This window comes from Aulonocara sp. 'chitande type north' Nkhata Bay, linkage group LG20 (genome assembly GCF_057382095.1).
Source record: "Aulonocara sp. 'chitande type north' Nkhata Bay isolate Kocher_YH1m ecotype deep benthic linkage group LG20, A_spYH_male_GT1.1, whole genome shotgun sequence".
Classification (NCBI taxonomy): Eukaryota; Metazoa; Chordata; class Actinopteri; order Cichliformes; family Cichlidae; genus Aulonocara; species Aulonocara sp. 'chitande type north' Nkhata Bay.
In genome coordinates this window covers 6,998,508-7,019,491 of record NC_141363.1, presented here as the reverse complement: position 1 = coordinate 7,019,491, position 20,984 = coordinate 6,998,508, and the positions used below count along the sequence as shown (strand labels likewise).

Genomic DNA, 20,984 nt, shown 5'->3' with positions numbered 1-20,984 from the left:
AATTCCTGGTTATGTGCCACCCCAAAATATTCAGACATTTTTTCTACAATAGACAAACTCCAGTTCATTTGAAACATCTATCCTACACAACATCGGAGGGGTTACTTGAGAGCAGAGGGCTGAGCATTACAATTTGGAGGAGGAGTTTCCAAAACCCAGCCACACCATTGGCCCTGTGCCCCGAAGTGCTGCATACATCACAAGTGTTGAGCGAAGATAACGTCCAAGTACAAAAACCGAAAGTCAATGAGGCCAATCACCTCCCTTGGTCGTGTTAGTACCCCTATAGAATGACGAGTACGGTAAGAAGCAAGTGTTAAAAGTGTCTGTTTTATCGTCTTCTTTCGGGCCTGTCGACGCTTTTCTCTAAACCTTTCAAAGTTACCATGATATATAAAAGCCAGAAGGAGACCGCTGAACGAAACTTGTAGGGATGTTCGCTGTTGTCTGTCTTCAAGCAGGAATGTTTTTTACTGTTAATTACGCAGGCAGGGATGTCCTATGTAGACTGGCAGCCGTAAGCTGGTCAAAAAAAAGTGTATGTAAGCCGGTGTTGCTTAATAGTTTGTCACCAGCCAGTGTTGGCAGGTCACAGCAGCCTGCAGAATAGAGCAGAGAGGAAATAATGACTTTTTACGGGGTTTCCTCGATAAACTTTGTATTCTTTATAGGGTATTTATTTTCTCTTAACTCACTTTTCAAAATAAAAACAAAGCCCAAAACGTATTTTTCCCTTATTGTAAAGAGAAACAGAAACTATAAATACCCACTGTATGTGATTTCGATTCCAGTCACTTGTGCTTTAGGCCAAAAGTGGTTTCGAAGGTATTTCGGGTGTCAAAAATTAAAAACAACCCCCTGCTTATAATGTGAGGCGAGCACAGTACAGCATAATAGCAGATTAACTGGATAACTATAGCGATGCACAATTACAAAATAATTGTTCAAAAGAACCCGCTTTGTGAATAGCAGTCATTCATCTTCTTTCTTTCGTTGTTCTTTCATTTTTGCTTTTATTGCTTCCGCTTTTGTAGCAAAGAAATTTTATTTTATATCTTCACCATTTTGTTCTGGCAAAAAAAATACAGTTGGATCCTTAATTACAATGACCCTTTTTTGTAGTTTTCCCTATGTACACCATCACACTGGGTTATAAATCAGACGGACTCACAGTGACTAAACTACAGACCTCCAGGTTGTTTAAATTCAAGAGGTTTAACAGGGTAAAAAGCGATGAAGTAATGGAACAAACTAAAATCATTTGAAATATAAGGTAGTGCAGCCACTGAAGCCACCTTCGGTTGCTGCTTGTTTTGGGGTATTTTCCATTCAGCTTTGTCCTCATAAAACAAACAAACAAACTATGATCTATTGGGTGAGACCAGATTATTGACTTGGCCACTAAAGAAAATCTTATTTCGTGACCTAAGAAACTCTTGGGTTGGTTTTGCAGTAGGGATTGGATTGTTATCCGCATGCACTGTGAAGTGGTGTCCAATGAATTTTGCAGTATTTGACTGCATATGAACAGAAAGAGCAGCCCTGTACACTTCACAATTCATGTTGGTACTTCTAATCAGTAGTCACATCATTAATAAATACTGATAAACTGTTACCACTGGCAGCCATACATGCCGATGCCATACCGAGGCCTCCAATATGTTTGACAGATGATATGGTATGCTTGATTTAGTCGACTTTAGAAATAATGCTGTGATAATGCACTTGAGCTGTCTTCTATTGTCAATTGTCAAATTAATTTGAACCTCTGAAAAAAAATACTGTGTATATAAATGGGTGTAATTCCTGAATAGTTAATTAAATACTTTTGTTGAATTCCTTTAATTAAAGCTGAAAGTCTATAAAACGTGATGCTAATGAATCCAAACAATGGTGTCCTGTGCTGCTGCCCACACCTCTGGTCTGTTGTTTTCTATCCTGTTACAAGTGTCCAACATCTTAACTTTACGACTGTTAACATAAACCTTACTCCTTCCTCCAGTATAAAGATTCAGCCACTGCAAGCCTAAAGGATGAGGAAGAGTTCACGGATATATTGGAGGAGAGGAGGCGCACCACTGATCTTGGTTATGCCCTGAGAACCTTTAACCCGCAACCGTACAAAGGAGCCCCAACCCTTTCCACCTCTGACCTCAACAAAGCTGTACTGGAGTCCCAGTATCTGTGCTATATTATCAAAGAGGTGAGTCTTTTTTTTATTTAAGGCAATGAAGCTTTACACTATAGCGTTGCCAATATGGAGTGAGTCTTTTTGGCTCATATTCCCTCTTAGATTGCCATGGAGACGGGGTCATCTGTGGAGAAGGTGAAAGAAGATGCTTCTAGGATTTTGAAGGAAATGTCTCACAATCTGCAGCTGGGGTTTATCAGGCTAATGGGCTACACTCTAAACAAGGTGTTCAAGAGACTCTACAGGAGCATCTATGTCAACATGGAAGGACTCAACATGGTCGTGACTCAATACACTTTAATCAATTGTTTAACAGTTTGTTTCAACATATATAGTAGAATGAATATATATATATATATATATATATATATATATATATATATATATATATATATATATATATATAGTAAACCATTTTTACTCCTCAGCCGTAAAAGGCTGATACAGTATTGTAGTCACCAGGCAAGCAGGCAGGTAGCGTGGACACCTAAGTTTGTGAGTTTGATAACTTGAAAACGAAGCAATGTAGGAGTTTCACATTAATACTGTAGGGGTATCTACTAAAAATCTCAGATGAGTGTGAATCTCATTGACCTTGACCTCAAGGTTGGAGGTCAGAGGTGTAATTTTCTGTACATCTTGTGAATCTGATAAATTGAGAATGACGACGTAGAACTTTGAAATTGAAACAACTGGTGCATCCTCAAGTGAAACTGGCCACCACCAGTATTTTCATATATTTTCATATATTTGCTGTAGGATTCGGAGGTTTGCCATTTAACATACTTTAGCTACACAGTATTTTATTAGATTTATTTTACTTTTTAGCACTTAGGATTTTTTTTGTTCCATCTTACTAATACTACAAATAGAACCTACTAGTGCAGTGTGTAATTTCACTGATTTCTGGAAAATTTTAATTTTTCTGTCACTGCAGCTGCAGCAGGCCATCCAGGAGAGTCCTGTGATCTTGATACCCAATCACAGGAGTTATGTGGACTTCTTGATTATATCCTACATCCTGTTCACCTATGACATCCCAGTACCTGTCATTGCTGCAGGAATTCGCAAGTATCTATTCATATTAAGACAACAAAATGTTTTTTTAAATCATACTACATTATATCCAGTTAATTATAGTGTAGCAACAAAAAAATATATTTTTAAATTTTTGTCTCTTCTGCTCCATTTTAAAGGTCTTGCAGATGTGGCGATTATTGGAGGGCTTCTGCGTCGCTCTGGAGCTTTTTATATCCGACGAGCAATCGGCTCTGACAAGCTGTACTGGGCGGTGCTTTTAGAATATGTACAAACAATTGTCAGGGTAAGACGATGACTTTTCAGCATATTCCTGAATGCATCTTTGGTAATAAACTTCAATCAAAGGAAGGGTTCCAACAGCATAATGTGTTTTCTGTAGACAGGATATGCTCCTTTGGAGTTTTATGTAGAAGGTTTCAGGAGTCGCACACTGAAGTCTCTAGTGCCAAAGCTTGGTAAGTGTCCAAATTTACCACCTTGTTTTTTTTAAGTGTGTCCCAGGATATCAAAGTGCGTGCATCTGATTCTTTTGGACTTTTTCTGTCTTGCTTTAATTTCATTGTGTAACTAGGCTAAATTATACTTTGCTGTAACTGACTGGTTCAAAAGTATGACTTGACTCTGCCTTGTGTAGTAAATGATGGACGAGACTTGCTTATCTTTTAGTGCTGCCATTTATTAATTGGGTAAGTACTAAGTATGTACTGGCCAGGCAGGTTGACTCATTGCAGGTGAGTTAAACACAGTGCACTCAGGCTCGTCCCTCATAATCTGGCAATGTTTTAATGCTGAAAACTAATATAACAAGTTCATTAATATAAATATTGTGTACCTGGATAAGAACAGAATATGTACTGGTCATATTCTGGTTATGTATTTGTAGTGTGCTGTGTTTGAGCTGCATGCAAAGGTAATAGCATATTATGGTAGCATAGTATCTTGCTAGCTAAGTTAGCCAGTGTACAGTACTATTATGTGACTGTTTTATCACCACACATTGGCAACAATTCACCTGAACTCTTCTTATTAACAGTCAGACAGTTTGCAGTGGCCATATTCTTATCACCAGAAGGCATAGCTTACATTTTCACTGCTATATAGATGACACACAACTTTATCTATCCATGAAGACAGATAACACACACCAATTAGTTAAACTGCAGAAATGCCTTAAAGACGTAAAACCCTGGATGGCCTCTAATTTTCTGCTTCTAAATTCAAATAAAACTGAGGTTATTGTACTCGGGCCCGAAAACCTTAGAAATATGGTATCTAACCAGATTCTTACTCTGGATGGCATTACCTTGGCCTCCAGTAACACTGTGAGAAACCTTGGAGTCATTTTGACCAGGATATATTCTTCAATGCACATATTAAACAAATATGTAGGACTGCTTTCTTTCATTTGCGCAGTATCTCTAAAATGAGAAATATCCTGTCTCAGAGTGATGCTGAAAAACTAGTTTGTGCATTTATGACTTCAAGGCTGGGCTAGTGTAATTCATTATTATCAGGATGTCTCAAAAACTCCCTAAAAAGCCTTCAGTTAATCCAAAATGCTGCAGCAAGAGTACCACAGGGACTAGAAAGAGAGAGCATATTTCTCCTGTATTGGCTTCCCTTCGTTGGCTCCCTGTTAAATCCAGAACTGAATTTAAAATCATGCTCCTCAGATACAACGTCTTAAATAATCAGTCCCCATCTTATTTTAATGACCTTATAGTACCATATCACCTTATTAGAGCACTTCGCTCTCACACTGCAGGCTTACTTGTTGTTCCTAGAGTATTTAAAAGTAGAATGAGAGGCAGAGCCTTCAGTTTTCAGGCCCCTCTTCTATGGAAGCAGCTTCCAGTTTCGATTTGGGAGGCAGACGCTGTCTTCACTTTTAAGATTAGGCTTAAAACTTTCCTTTTTGCTAAAGCATATAGCTAGGCTGGATCAGGTGACCCTGAATCCTCCCTTAGTTATGCTGCAATTGGCATAGGCTGCTGCTTCCATGATGCATTGAGTATTTCTTCTCCAGTCACCTTTCGCACTCAACATATGTTAATAGACCTCTCTTGAATCACACTTGTTATTATCCCTGGCTCTCTTCCACAGCATGTCTTTTATTTAATCTTCCTTCTCTTACCCCAACCAGTCGTGGCAGATGGCCACCCCTCCCTGAGCCTGGTTCTGCTGGAGGTTTCTTCCTGTTAAAAGGGAGTTTTTCCTTCCCATTGTCGCCAAAGTGCTTGCTTACAGGGGGTCATATGATTGTTGCGTTTTTCTCTGTATGTATTATTATAGGGCCTACCTTACAATATAAAGTGCTTTGAGGTGACTGATGTTGTGATTTGGCGCTGTATAAATATAACTAAATTGAATTGAATTGGCAGCACGGTGGCACGGTGGTTAGCACTGTCCTGAGTTCAATTCCACCATCAGGCCGGGGTCTTTCTGTGTGGAGTTTGCATGTTCTCCCCGTGTTTGCGTGGGTTCTCTCCGGGTACTCCGGCTTCCTCCCACTGTCCAAAGACATGCAGTTTGTGGGGATAGGTTAATTGGATAATTCAAATTGCCACTAGGTGTGAATGTGCGAGTGAATGTGAGTGTGAATGGTTGTCTGTCCCTATGTGTTAGCCCTGCGACAGACTGGCGACCTGTCCAGGTTGTACCCCGCCTTTCGCCCTATGACAGCTGGGATAGGCTCCAGCGCCCCCCGCGACCCTGAAAAGGATAAGCGGAAGCGAATGGATGGATGGATGAATTGAATTGAATATCCTCCATAGTGGTTGCACAAATGCCAAAATCTAATGATCATGCGCAGTGCTGTGATATACAACCCACCTCAGGCTTGTCCCTCGTAATCTGGCAATGTTGTAACGCTGCCAGTGGTATTAATCCGCTGCCTATGAGAAAAGGGCACCATTGAGTCAGTAAACATCACAATACACAAATAGATCGTGGTTAACATGGCAAGTGGAATCACATACAACATAAACACTGTTACAATTGCATATGAATGTGATGGACTTTCTCTGTTCTGCTTTTCTGAAAGCTCTTCTCCACGACCCTAATTACAGAGATCTTTATCTGGTTAATAATTTATGTTTAGGTCATATTGTCATGTTTTTCTATTATTTTAGTTCTCTTAAATTGAAGGGTTGTTCTAGGTTTAGGATATTTTAAGAGTTAAAAGTCAAACAAGTTTACTGGTCATTTTATGTATAATTTTAATATTTATTGTTCACCTTTTTTCTGTAGGTATGATGGACATGGTGCTGGAGCCATACTTTAAAGGTGAGGTGTTTGATATTACCCTGGTGCCCATCAGTATCAGCTATGACAGAGTGCTGGAGGAGTCATTGCTTGCACTTGAGTTGTTGGGTGTCCCCAGACCAAAAGAAAGCATCACCGTAAGTTTCAGCCTCATTTATGACTTGATAAAAAATTCCCATATAATCTTTGTTTCTAAAAGATATGAAACTACATGCCTCTTGCCCTCACTCTTTCCCTGCAGGGACTCTTTAAAGCTAGCGGAGTCCTGCAGGAAGATTATGGCTGCATGCATGTGAACTTTGGCCGCCCCCTGTCTGCCCGACAGCTGTGTGAAGGAAAGATAAATTGGAGCGAGTACAACCTCATACCAAGGTACAGATTTCCCTTTTTTTCTCTTTTTTTGCCAATATCACACATGGCTGTAGGTACAAATATGAATATTGAGTATCTACCAACCAAAGTCTAAATAGAAAAAGTCTATAGAGTCTTAAGTACTAAATAACTTAAATAACTGTAATTTATCATCTATATATTCTTTAATTGTAATCTCCATTAGTTGTATACAGGTAATTCAACTGAAGAATATAAAAACCTTTACATTTTAAAATTGTAATTTTATAAAGGTTTTACTTACAGTGAGTAATAAAAAATTAAACCAAAATAACTTGGTAAAATGCACCAAATTAACAAAAACATTAACAAGTTTAATAATAATATAACTTAAATTAATATTTGTGTCACTGTAAACCTTCAAAACTTCAAGACACAGCCTGTATATAACTTTAGAATCTGTCTCGTTTTCTATTCAGAAATCTTCCCCAGAGGCCAACTGCAGAGACCCAGGACTGTGTGAACTGGCTGGCCCATTTGATTGTACGAACCCAGGAGGAGGGCTCTTTGATCAGCCCTTGGTCTCTGATGGCCTGCCTGTTGCTCCAGACTGCATTCACAACTTTAACGGAAGAGGGTCTGCAGTGGCATCAGCTCACAGAAAAAACCCTCTGGCTCAGGAAGCTGGTGCTGGATTTCGGGGCCCGTCTGAACTGGCCTGGTGGGTGGGCCAGATAGATTTCAAAGATATCAATTTATTTGAATTATGCTGTGTAGAAAAGCCACAGCATCAAGCTTAGGGTTAAGATCAATATAGGCTTTGCTTATAATGGGCCTTTAATGAAGCTTGCTTTCCCTTCAGTAACCAGTAGGTGGCCTTAGGATACTGCAATGCTAGACAACCAGACAGTTAATGTAGAAAGGTTAGTAGTTTCCCTGTTGGTGCATGTGACAGCGTCTCACCTCAGGGCACCAATGGCTCTTTTTGACCTGGTCCTGTGTGGATCATAAAGATTAGGTGAATGCAAGTCGGCACAAGTGTCCAGAATCACTTAGGAGATGTTCAGTGGATTAATACACTTTAAGTAACTTATCCTAAGAGAATGCCACTGAACTGTCTCACTTCACAGGTGTCCTGTGTGTGAACATTGACACATGCAGGCACGTGTGCACACTTACACATGCACACACACTCGCACACATGACTTTGTGAAGGTCTTATGACCCTCAAACTTATGTGAAAGTTGCATTTTGCAGCACACATCCCAGACTCAGAAGTGATGTCATCCACCGTGGCTCTTCATCACTCCATTGTCCATCATAAAGAGGACCGTATCTACCTGGTTCAGGATGAAGACCCTGCGAGGCAAGATCCACTGAGCCCAGAAGAAGGTGTGATGAGGATGGCGGTAGTGGTGCTGATGCTGGTTTCCTACAGGAATCAGGCATTGCATGTCTTTGTGCGTCCAGGAATACTTGCTACAGCCATCCACATCACAAAAAACACACGGAAGGGTAAGAGTTAGGTGGGGTTACAGATTCTCAGTCTCATGAATGGGCATATCTTGTTTAGCTGTGACCCATTTTTCTGTTCACAGATGAGCTCTTCAGCTTTTTCTGCTTCCTGCAGGACGTCTTCTCCAATGAATTTATCTTTATCCCTGGCAGGGCAGTGCAGGTAACAGCCATGTTTGTTAGGATCAGCATTATTTTGTGCATGAATTGAGTCAAAGGCCAAGGTCACTGTAGCCTCTCATTTATCCCATTCTTGGGAAAAGCTGACCTAAGAAATTTTGTGCTTATGGTCCTTACGTTTTTTGCTACTGTCATATTCATACACACTTGTATGGTTAACCATGAGGCAGATTATTATCATGGGTATATATTTATTGTTATTCATCTTGCATATATCTGTCTCTCCATCATTTAGGACTTTGAGGAGGCATGTTCACTCCTGCAGAAATGTGGAGCAGTCCACATCAGTCAGCAGGAAGTGATCGTGTTGGAAACGGGGCTGGAAGTTTTATCCTTTCTGCAGAAGCTGCTGCAACCCTTCTTAGACTCATATCAGGTCCTTTTAACTTGAGTATCTCTCTCTGTGACTAAGTGTATTTAGTGAGGAGTGACTGTTGTGAACAACATATTATGCACACTGTTTTTTCTGAGCAGAACTGAATCCAGAATTATCCAATTTTAATTTGGAACTTTATTTGATTACACATACCACTTTTGTCATATAGTTTTATTAGCTTGACATGCTGCCACGTACACTAATTGTAACTGTTTTCCACCGCACATTTCTAATTTGTTTAAAGAATGAACTTGATGTATAGAGGAGTCTAATTCTACTTTAAGCAGCAATCACATAATCTTTTTTCATCATTAGAGATTTCAAAGAATAGAAATAACAAGTCCTAGATAGAGTGACAGAAGCCCTGAGGTGAAGATAAAGCCCTTCAGATAACAATCTTGCTTTCCAAATCACAAGCTGTGCATGAAACAGAAAGGAATGAAATCTTAGCAAAAAAAAACAAAAGTCATAATCTTTGGAAAGAAAAGAGCACACGTGCATTTGCTTCTTCTCAAATTCAGTAACTGTTTCACTTTTAATCCTGAAAGTTGTGGATCTTTTGAATGGTTTCCTTCTGCTGAACCAGAGCATCCAGCATAAACAACTACTTTGGTCCAAATATGTCTGCCGACACCACAGCTATGGCTATGAATGTCCCTGGAGGGTTCAGGATCCCAACGAAGAGGAAAACAGCGGTGACCAAAGCCATTTAATTAGTTTGATAATAAAGCAGGTTGCTGACAACTCTGTTGTTCCATTTTGCAAAATCTGAGCCAGGAAAGAAGTAGCTCCACGGTTGGAGCGGTGTCAGCTCCACTCTAGCCATCATTCCTGCACCGTTTAAATATAGGGGCAGCATGGCGGTGTGGTGATTAGCACTGTTGCCTTACAGCAAGAAGGTCCTGAGTTCGCTTCTACCCATGTTTGTGTGGGTTCTCTCCGCTTCCTCCCACAGTCCAAAGACATACAGTTAGTGGGGTTAGGGTAATTGTAAATTGCACATAGGTGCGAATGTTTGTCTGCCTCTATGTGTTAGCCCTGCAACAGACCGGCGATCTGTCCAGGGTGTACCCTGCCTATAGTACCTGGGGTAGGCTCCAGCCCCCTGTGACCCTGACAAGAATAAGTGAAAGCAGACAGATTTACTGATTTTATTTTGAAATATATGAACTGATTTTTTTATACTTTGAATGTGCAGTATTTTCGTCCATGACTGTCTAAAGTCTAGAAACCATGGACACCAAATGTTGTACTTTCTCCCTTGAGTTGCTCTGCCAGGCATTTACTACAGCTTCCTTCAGCTGCTTCTTGTTTATGAGGCTTTCAGTTTCTGAGTTGAGGTCAGATGACTGATTTTTACAGACCATTTCTTTGTTGATAAAACCCTTAGATTGCTTGTGCTGTCTCTTAGATGTTTTCTGCCAAAGTCTAATCTGGCCTTCCTCTTACATGTGTAATCAGTGGTCTACACCTAAACCCTCTGTATTTCCAGAGGGTTTACATTCTTGAAGACTTTCTGGATTCAACACTGACCATGATAAAACCTATCTTCCTGAGAGTGTTCTTGACTTGGTTAGATCCGTCACAATCTAGTTTAAGTTGTCTTCTGTGATCTTTCAGATGTTTTGATTGTGGATTTTATAGCTGGTGCAACCTTTCTGTTCACTAGTGATTTGACCACTCCTGAAGTTTTTTTTGCTATCTCTCTGATGGGTTTATGTGGGTTTTTCAGCCTAATGATGGTTCCCTCACTTGAGGAGAAAACCACAAAAAGTGTCAATGTCCAACAAATTATGGACCTTTTAGTGTAATCTAAGAAAGGTCATTAAACATGAATCACTTTAAAAAAATTTCTCACATATTTATGACTAACAATCATGGCATTGTTTCTAACAACATGAAAGGACATGCTGTACTCTCATCTTTTAAACTTATAAAATTTAAATATTTTCCCTAAGCCATTTTATGACCATAAAACAAAACTGTATTAAAAACTTGATTTATAGAATTTGAAAACTTTTTGTCTTTAGTAAGACAAATACAGTTTTGTCCACTTCATGGTTTGCCTGCATACAGCACAAATATATTAAGATCATCTTTAGAGAAGGGGTGCAGTTCATATCACAGAATCTGAAGAGATACTAAAGATGAGTCCTACTTATGTGCTTTAAAATTCACTGGAATGTTTTTTTTTATTGTCCAGCTGATGTTCAGGTACTTGTGTGAAAAGGAAGATCACGTGTTTACTGAGGAACAGTTCCTACCTGATGTCCGAAACCTGGCTACAAAACTCATCCTCTCAGGTACAACTGAGTGTGTGAAATGACCTCTGACCACTAGAGACCTCTCCCACCTGGTAACTAGGGATCAAGAACCGGTTATTGTAGAGAACTGGTTCCCATTAGCCCAAATCCTTGGAATCGTTAGTCAGCCTGCTTATCAGTCCCTTTTTTTGATTCTTGCACTCTCGTTACAATCAGCTGATTTTAATTTGTGTGTCAAATTGGAAAAATAGTGGCACAGTCTCCAGCGTGGATATGGACATCACTTTTATTTTTATTGCAAAAAAGAATGAGAGCTTGATGGTAAAGTGGAGACTGATCCAGAACAGAAACATCTGCATTATACTGTTAATACAACTTAGGCTCTTTGCAAGCACCTGCACAGACAGCATGCTAATGCTAAGCTAGCCAAGAACCAAGAGTTGCGTTAAAGCTGAGTAAATGCTGACCCCAGCCCAGCACCATGATAAAGTGAGCCTTCATTTGCGGTGAAGCCGCTGCTTAACTTCAACAGGTAACAAACTGATGAGCAGTCAGGCTGCTACCTCCGTTTCTACCTGTTCATGTTTCTAGAGTAGAGTCACTGTGACGATCACTTTAAAATGTCTTTGTGCTGGGTTTTTTTATCTTTGATTTGTGTTGTCAGCTTTGTGTTCATAGCTAAATACTTAGAGAAAGATCACTTTTGTAATGAGTAGAATAACAAATGTCTTTCTCCTGGGTGTAATTAAGTAATGTACTTTTTTACTTTACTTTTTTTGAGTAATGATCCAAACACTGATCACAACTAAGATGGGAAATTTGTAATTACTTTGCATGAATGTAATGTCATTGATATGCTGCTTAGAGATGGTCACGACTCTCAAAGTGGAGCCAGTGAGAATCGATAATGGAATCGCAAAATTCTTATAAATTCCCATCCCTACTGGTAACTTACAAACTTACAGTTTGTGGGGTGTTTGTTTGTTTGTTTTTTTTGCAGGTGACCTTCGCACCTTTGAAGTCCTGTCTTCTGACACACAGAAAAATGTTCTTTCTGCACTGCGGAGACTGGAGGCGGTGACGAAGTTGAGGGCGTGAGTAATGAAATTAAACCTACATCCCTGTTTGGTTTAAGTTCATTTTCTTTGCTGGTTGAGGAGCTGTCCATAATGCTGATGCCAAAGTTACAGATGCACTCCTCTCATCTCAGGTCCCAGCAGAAGGAATACAAAGTGAACAAAGCAGCTGTCAGCAGAACTGGTGACATACTCTGTAAGTTTATTTGTGATATTCCAGTAACGATAAAGTTTTTTTTTGTGCGTCTTGAGAATTATTATTTATTTTACCTTGCTGTCTTTAAATATACTGATTATAAAATGTCTTTACTGTGGTTGAGTTTGCTATTCTGTTTAGTACGGTAGACTAAGGGATCCATTTTTCCTGTTCTCTCACTGTAGCTGGGAAAGTCCCTCTTGAGAGCCTCCACACTACACCTGACGCAAGGCTTCAGTGTCAAGTGGAATAAATTCATCCTCAGTATCAGCTCACAGCCCCCTCCCCAATGAACTTACCCGTCTATTCGCTACTTCTACCTCATTGTCATCCCTGTGGTCTCTTTATCTTTACACAGTCAAATCGGTACAAATACAGTCTGTGCTCACAGGCAAAATACTTGATCCTTGATGCCGGCCAGACTTAATCTACTGAATGGTGGCTAACACTCTGTCCTTTATAGACCTGAGAGGACTGAGATGAAGCTAAACGCCCTGCAGGATAAATACTGGTAATATAAAGGTGGCCTATTACTGATTTTGTTTCACTTTAACCAAAATCAGTTGGTGAATACTAACATTTAGGTTAAGATAACTGTACTTTCCATTGCTGATCTTGTGGGGGTTTTTTTTAATATATTGTCATAGATGTATTGTTTACTTCCATAGATGACTAACTGAGAAAATTAATAAGAGAGCACTTTAATTAAACTTGGTTTCCAATAAGATTTGGCATAAAACACTTGGTTGTATGTAAAAGAATGTTGCAATAAGGCTCTAAACACCATAAAAAGCAAAGATCTCAGGTTTTGTTTGAGACATTGTTTTTCTTAACATTTCCATAAAGGTGAAACAAATGTAACAAAATGCGCCATAGTTGTTTTTCCCCACCAATTCCCCTCAACAGTGAATGAAAACCAGAAGTCTGAGTTGAATCTCCTGCCCTCCCTGCAAACCAATCAACACTGTGCTGTACTTCTAACCCCTCAGCAGTTAGAAGAAGGACCCTTACTGTAGACACGATCTGCATGTCTAATGTTTAGTGAGGTGAGAGTCACTTTTCCCAGGCTGCCACTGATGACATCCTAAACCTGCAGGAGATAGAGGATGTTCAAGAAGCTGTGCTACTGTCCCTGTCCAAAAAGATGATCCTACAGCTACTTCATGTAAACAAAATTGATTTTGATAGAGGAGGATTAGTTGGCATGTGAAAACTGATATTTTCCAAAACCTGGACTAACAGATGATGCGGCATTTTATGTAAAGAAAAATAGGGGCCATAAAGGTCTGGGGCTAGCAGCTGTTCATTTACCTACATCTTAAAATCTGTGTGTGGGAAACACTTTTTCTTTGTTATAAAACTGCAAAACATGAATTCTGGACAACCTGACAGTTTTCCTAACCGGGTGTACTCTGCCTCTTGCCCTATGGTAGTTGGAACAGGCTCCAGTTTCACCCCCAGAAACTCTGAATTGGATAAGTGGAAGAGAAAGGATGGATGGAACTATAGATAGACAAAATAAAATAAAGAGTCAAATAAATAAGAACATTAAGTGCCATAAAAAATACAGTAAAACAATAAAATAAACAGGTATTTTTACAATAAGTAAATAATAATAATTAATTAACTTTTCAACAGAAGCCCATTTAAACGGCAATGTTTTTAACTGCTTTGTCAAAGAGTCCTTAGAGTCAACTAAATGTAGTGGCAGTGGTTGCCTGAACCACAGCCTTGGCATCACTGACTGAAAGGCTCTGCTCAACTGGTAAATAGAGTAGAACTCAATGATTTTTAGCAAATTTGGCATCAAAGTGATTTTAGTTAAAACATTTACATCAGTAACAAGAAATCTTACTGTAAAATTTGTGAATCGATTGACATCCACCATGAAGCATTTTCCACTGTCAATGGAAACAAAGTTTAAGAGCATGGAGTAGTTATACAGAGTACGCTATCTTGAACAGGTGGGTTTTGAGGGTGGACTTAAAAAGGGGGAAAGAACTGATGTTTCTGAGGTCAGGGGGTAAGGATTTCCAAAGTCGAGGGGCAGAGCAACTTAAAGCCCTGCACCCCATGGTAATAAGACGAAATGAAGGAACAGAAAGAAGAAGAGAAGAGGAGGATCTGAGGCACCGGGATGGGATGGAGATCTTTACCAAGTCAGAGAGATATGGTGGGGAGAGAGAATGAATAGCCTTAAATGTGTAAAGGAGTATGTTAAAAATTAATACGGAGTTGAACCGAGAGCCAGTGAAGCTGCTTCAGGATAGGGATGATGTGGTGAGAGGGACTCCTAGTAATAATACGGGCAGCAGAGTTCTGGACACGTTGAAGCTTGTTGATGAATTTTTGTGGCAGGCCAGATAAGTGAGTTACAGTAATCAATCCGAGAGGTAACGAAACTATGGACGAGAATAGCAGTGGCATGTGGAGAGAGGCGATTGATGATACGGAGTTGGAAATGTGCTGAGCGAGTGATATTATTGATGTGAGAGTTAGAGGATAATGTACTGTCAAGAATGACGCCCAAACTTTTCACAGAGGAAGAGCGGGAGAGTTACTGTTATTGTAATTTATTAGAAATCTGTTTGTGTGTATCTTTTTATGCATTTATAGTGAAACATTTCAAGGGATCCCTTGAAATGTTGTCCCTGTTTTGCTAGTCACTATACAGTAGTTACAACTTAGAAAATATCAACTCATATGTATTATAGCTTATATATAGGTTTATAGGTAGTCCACCTACCCAAAGTCTGAGGCTTAGGGTGTACCTTAAGTCAGAGCATGAAGAAATGTTCCTAGTTAACACAGAACAGTAAGAAAATCTCAAATATATATAATTACTGCCTTTGTTGTAAACTCTAAATGGATTTGCCTGGATTTTTAGTTTGTTGTGAGAAACAGACTATTACACCTAATCATTTCCATGCGAATGGAAAAAAACAAAACAAAAACAAAACAAATGGTTGGGAGATTTTTCACAAATCAATATCCAAAAGCGTCTACACAGCAACTGTACTCAGATTCCTGTGACGTATACACACTGAGTCATCGTGATTAAGCACTTTTAATGCCAGATTCATTTAAAAGTATAGGGTTTATCCTTTAGCCAAATAGAAACAACCATATTCATCATTTTAAAATTCACTGAGGAATAGATCTGATAAAGGTATGTACAGCATATTAAGATACTTTGGGGATGGCTTACATGTCCTGAATAAGATAAAGAGATGGAGTCTGATGGAGGAAATATTTCTACAGAATAATCATTTTCATTTTTGATACTTTATGTACAATTTTCTAATAATACAGTTTTGTGTGTACTGAGGTATTTTCATAGTGTTTTATTGCTTCTTTTCCTGAAGGGATGGTTTGAAATATTCCTCCATCACTTGTCATTTTCAGCTAATGATAAATATATTAGGTTTAGGTGTGTTGTGTTAGGTTTAACACAGATTTAACCACTGTATGCTATTAACCGTTTAATCTAAAATGCAAATTATTACCAGTGAACTGGTAATAATTTTGGCTCAGGTCTGATTACTGGCAGACATGTTGAATCAATAAATCACTTAAATAGAACTAGTCTGACAAAGTGAAGCAGGCTAAAATTACTCACAAATAGAATAGAATAGATTTCAACTTTATTGTCATTGCACATGCACAGGTACAGGGCAACGAAATGCAGTTTGCATCCATCCAGAAGTGCTTTAGTGATATAGATATATTACAATATATATGAGCAATAATATAGATATGTAAGCATATTACAGAAATGGGTCTATTATGGTATGTTATAATGTACACGGTATGAAGTATGTTGTGAATATTCTATAACTATAGGTATGTACAGGCTGTAGTGAGTACAAGCTATGTACAGGCTATGAATAGGATATAAATATGAAAAACTATACAGAATATGAAATAAATAACTTTACAGAATCTGGGATATACAGCTATACAGAAATGGGAACTATGCAAGTTGTAAACAGTTGTAGGGTTAAAAATTATCGTATGTACAGAATGATTATTTACACAGAGCTATACAGTAGTGCAGTTAAGATAAGTGAGATATGTGGATAATTTCTACGGAGGCTATATAAAGTGCTAGTGGTTGTGAGTGGTGGTTCGGTCCATGTTATTATTGTGTTTGAGGGTACAGTTGTCCATTGTGGGTGTGTGTATGTTCAGTCCATGTGTTAACGTGGGTCAGATGTCAGGAGGCAGAGTTCAGGAGTCTGACAGCTGTGGGGAAGAAGCTGTTCCGGTACCTGGTGGTCTTAGTCCGGAGGCTCCTGTAGCGCCTCCCAGAGGGCAGGAGGGTGAAGAGTCCATGTGATGGGTGACTGGGGTCTCTGATGATTTTCCCAGCCCTTTTCAGACACCGCTTCCTGTAGATGTCTTTTATGGCAGGAAGTGATGCTCCGGCGATGCGCTGGGCAGTTTTCACAACCCTCTGCAACGCCTTCCGGTCCGAGGCAGAGCAGTTCCCGTACCAGACTGTTATACAGTTGGTCAGGATGCTCTCGATGGTGCAACGATAGAAGTTCACCAGGATGTCTGTTCTTCCTCAGAATCCTCAAGAAGAAGAGGCGCTGGTGAGCCTTCTTGACCAGCTTGGAGCAGTTGGTCGTCCAGGTGAGATCCTCGGAGATGTGGACTCCCAGGAACTTGAAGCTGCTCACACGCTCCACAGCCGTCCCTTTAATGTGGATGGGTGGATGTGGGTCAGCATTCCTCATTTGTGTTACCACAAATGGAAAAAAAAAAAGGCATGAGTAGATATGATAGAAAGCATACATGAAGGGTTTTATCCAAAATCCACAACCGTGATACTGTAAGTTTCTTGTGTGACACCCTGGTAATGAGATACCTTTTTATAGGCCATCAGGTTGGACTGTACCAGCTGATATTAATTTGTACTAAGGGGTTAGGGTTAAGTATTTGTTCAATACTTTTCTCATTATTACACACAACTGATGGACATTTTGGACTTCAATTCAATTTTATTTATACAGAGCCAAATCACAACAACAGTCGCCTCAAGGCGCTTTATATTCGACACAGCTGAACAGACACCACACTGAAATTTTACTGAATGACATTTACTCATGTAAAACGCTGTATGCTTAAATGTAAAATTAACGCAATTTAAATTTTCCAAGAGAAAGAACTGAAAGACTGAATGTCCTGAGTGTGTTAAGTTACATGCAGTATAATCTAGTGAGTATGTTTAAAATAATAGTCTTCACTAAATTAAAGAGAAACATAGGTTTGTTGTCAACATCATTTAATTTAATGTAGCTAAAGTTCAATATATAACAACTGACTTGCACCCTGTACATTTGTTGTCATAGAAGTTATCTTAATTGTCAACCGACTCGCCCATCAGGTGTTAACAACCCAGAGCTGATGCAAACTGGGTGAGCCCAACTATCATGGGAGGAGTGGCAGAGGTGCATACAGTTTGCATTTACTGTGGTCAACCAGGTCATTTCATTGCTTCTTGCCAAGAGGCCAGACATCCAGTAAAGCTGGAGATACTGGTGGGTGGCTTATTACAAACTGCACTTTACAGCCTTACTCTTCCTGCCACACTCTGTTACAATTATGACTCTATCACCTCTGCAAGCCTTAGTTGCAGCTGAACAAAACCTTTTAGACTCTACACTTACTGAACAAGTCTGCATTCCATTAAACCACTCAAATAACCTATCACTGCTTCAGCACTAAACAGTCATCTTCTAGCCATCATCACCTATCAGAACTAACAACAGTCCCCCAAGAATATCCAGGTAGTATTTAGCATATGACTGTTCAATTGACCTCCTCCCTGGCGCTCCACTACCCACCAGCAAACTCCCTCTGTGGAAAAATAAAAGGGAATCATCATCAGTGAAACTCCATCCATTGGTCACGTTACACCTGGCCTTCAGCAGCTGCATGTATCTCTACGTCTGACTATAGAGTAAGTGTGAGGCAGGAAAATATCCCCATAGCATTAGTACACAATTAACTAAAAGAAGGAATATGAAGCAAAACATTTGATCTCTGATCCAATAATAGCCTATAATAGCCTTATCACCAACCTGAACAATGTTGGAAAATAAGCAAATAAATAACTGTAAAGTGGCTGGTTTGATTCACACTAGAGTAACTTGTCTTAGAGATGTTTACTATGTTTTGAATGGACTAGGCCTATTTTTAAAATTAAGCCAAAGATACTGTATATTTACATGTAATGTAATGACAGAAGTGACAGTTTGAACATTTTCAGCAACGTAATGAACTCAGGAATGAAAGACATTGTGCAGTGGTGCCATCTAGCGGTGAGATTAATATTACAGGAATCCTAAAAACGAGAAAAACATACGATTTGTTGTTGATTGTTGTTGCTATTAATTAAATCAATGATTTTTACACAGCTGTACATGAAAATATTATAATTAATACAGAATGTTGAAAACTAACTCACCAAAAAACAAAATCTAGCAAAGATACATTAAACTGTCACTTCATTTGAATCGCTCAGGTAATTAAACTTGAAATTCATGTTTGCAAATCTAAAGATTGTACAATTTTTTTTACATTCCTGCATTTTTTCTGTGCAGTCCTGTGAAAGGAAACCTTTTGAATCACTGTTTTGTTGTAACAAGAGTAAAAAGCATCTTTTAGTTATTGTATTTATTTTGAACCTTTAAAGCAGCTTGTGGTAAATATAACAGACACTCTGTCACGGTCCTCGGTCGGTGACCCAGTGTTTTGTGTTTTGTATTATTATTGTTATGAATTGAACTTAAATTTGTTATGATTTTTCATTGCTAGTCTCTTGGTTTTTGTTTCTGTATTTCTAGTTCTGTAAGCTCTTTAGCATCTCCTTATTTCCAGTCTTTACCTTTTGTTAATGTGCCTTCCCTCTGTTCACTGTCTTGTCTCTCTGTGCCTTTACTGTGGGACACAAATTCCTTGTTTTCCAGTTTCCTGAGACCTTACTTTTTTAGCTTCTAGTTATTATGCTTTATTTTCTGTTACCCCTATTTCAGCTCTCTAGAGCGTAAGCTCGTTTAGTTCATCCCTCTGTGTCCTGCAAGTCCTGCATTTGGCACCTATCTCCTTCCTTCCACACAGCTGTAGCCTTTACACACAGTTACTGAATTTGACTCATTTAAAATTTTAAAGGTAAACAAAATAATAACCACTGACCAAATTTAAAAAAGCAAAACAAAACAAAAATAATATTAATAATGATAACAAAAAAACGCATTACAAAACTTAAATCTTCAGATAAAATGAACTGTTTTCATTTTGTTTATATCTATGTAAAAATGAAATATTTCTAATGCTCTGCTTTTTCCTTTAAATGTGGTGTCATATCATGATAAAAAAAATTACTTGAAATGTGTATTGAAACAGAAAACATAAACCTACAATATATTTTTCACTACAGTTAACATTTTAATAACAGAACAGTGGTTTCTAGAATATATTTTTCATTTCATTATTGTTTAATCCACAAAACTTCTTTTAGTTCTTTAAGAAAATGTCTTACAGTGAAATAAATACAACTAAATCTTTTTTTTTTTTTTTACATCTTGAATCCTGTCTGGCAGCTTTGGCAATCAGAATTATGATCTCAGTGTCAGTCACTGTCATTTATTCAGCACCAGTGTTTTGATGGGTATCAGTACATCAACACTGAAATGGTTTAACTGTAAATAATAGCAAGAATAAAACAAAGCAGATCGCAACAAAACTTGTACCATGACTTCATATATTTGAGTATGTTTGCCCTTTATGTTTACCTGGTTGTTGAATGTCCCTGACAGGCAAAGATGAAGACAAAGTGGCTAGAGGACAGCAGCCCTGAATCCCTCCAACACCCTCCCGAAAAAACATATTGGACCACATGTGGTGCTCTGCTGGCGAGAAGCTCCAGCCCTCAGCCCTCCACCTCTGCCTTCAAGCATGGGAGAGAGGAGGCTGACCAGGAAGAGGTGAGTAAGAACAATGCTGTAAGCATCAGTGGTGGATATTTCAAGAAAAAAAAAATACTGTCATGTATTCACTGTATTCACTTCAGCTTTAAATGTTTGTCCTCTGATCTCTAATGACTGAAGCATTTTTAACCTGTTTGTTCCTTTTCGTTACTGCAGCAGGAACGCCAAAGATTCCGGAGCGGGTACTACAGAGTCCAGACTGACATCGATGGGTCCCGCCCCACCGTGCGCTTCCCTTATTGTTTTCTACCAAAAATTGTTAATGTTAATATTGTATGTACTGGGTATGGTGTCGGGGTGGTGGAACAGGTCTTCATTTACACCACAGATGGAGTATTTCTCACTCACTCAAGGGCAGTCTCCATTAGAGAGTCTTTAAGTGGCAAATCCATCAGCCACACATTTCTTTTCACATTTCTTTTTCTTCCTACCTACATAGTTACTGCTAAGTTTAAGATATAGAGTAGTAATGATAAGTTATTCGAAATGTACTAATAGTACGCTCAGAATATCTCACCATCTCTTTTTGTTAACTTTAAAAAAAGCTTTTAGTA

At 38.9% G+C, this 20,984-nt stretch overlaps 1 protein-coding gene across 1 annotated transcript; it reads left to right on the top strand.

Moving 5' to 3' along the window:
* Window positions 1-200: 200 nt before the first annotated feature.
* On the top strand, window positions 201-13,292 carry LOC147305022 (dihydroxyacetone phosphate acyltransferase-like). Its single transcript, XM_086276965.1, has 16 exons — window positions 201-302; window positions 2,003-2,203; window positions 2,294-2,470; window positions 3,129-3,258; window positions 3,388-3,515; window positions 3,612-3,687; window positions 6,482-6,633; window positions 6,738-6,868; window positions 7,306-7,547; window positions 8,084-8,341; window positions 8,425-8,504; window positions 8,757-8,897; window positions 11,101-11,200; window positions 12,162-12,255; window positions 12,372-12,433; window positions 12,619-13,292. Exons 1-16 carry the CDS (start codon window positions 291-293, stop codon window positions 12,684-12,686), a joined length of 2,052 nt encoding a protein of 683 aa, XP_086133091.1. The 5' UTR covers window positions 201-290; the 3' UTR covers window positions 12,687-13,292.
* Window positions 13,293-20,984: the final 7,692 nt, after the last annotated feature.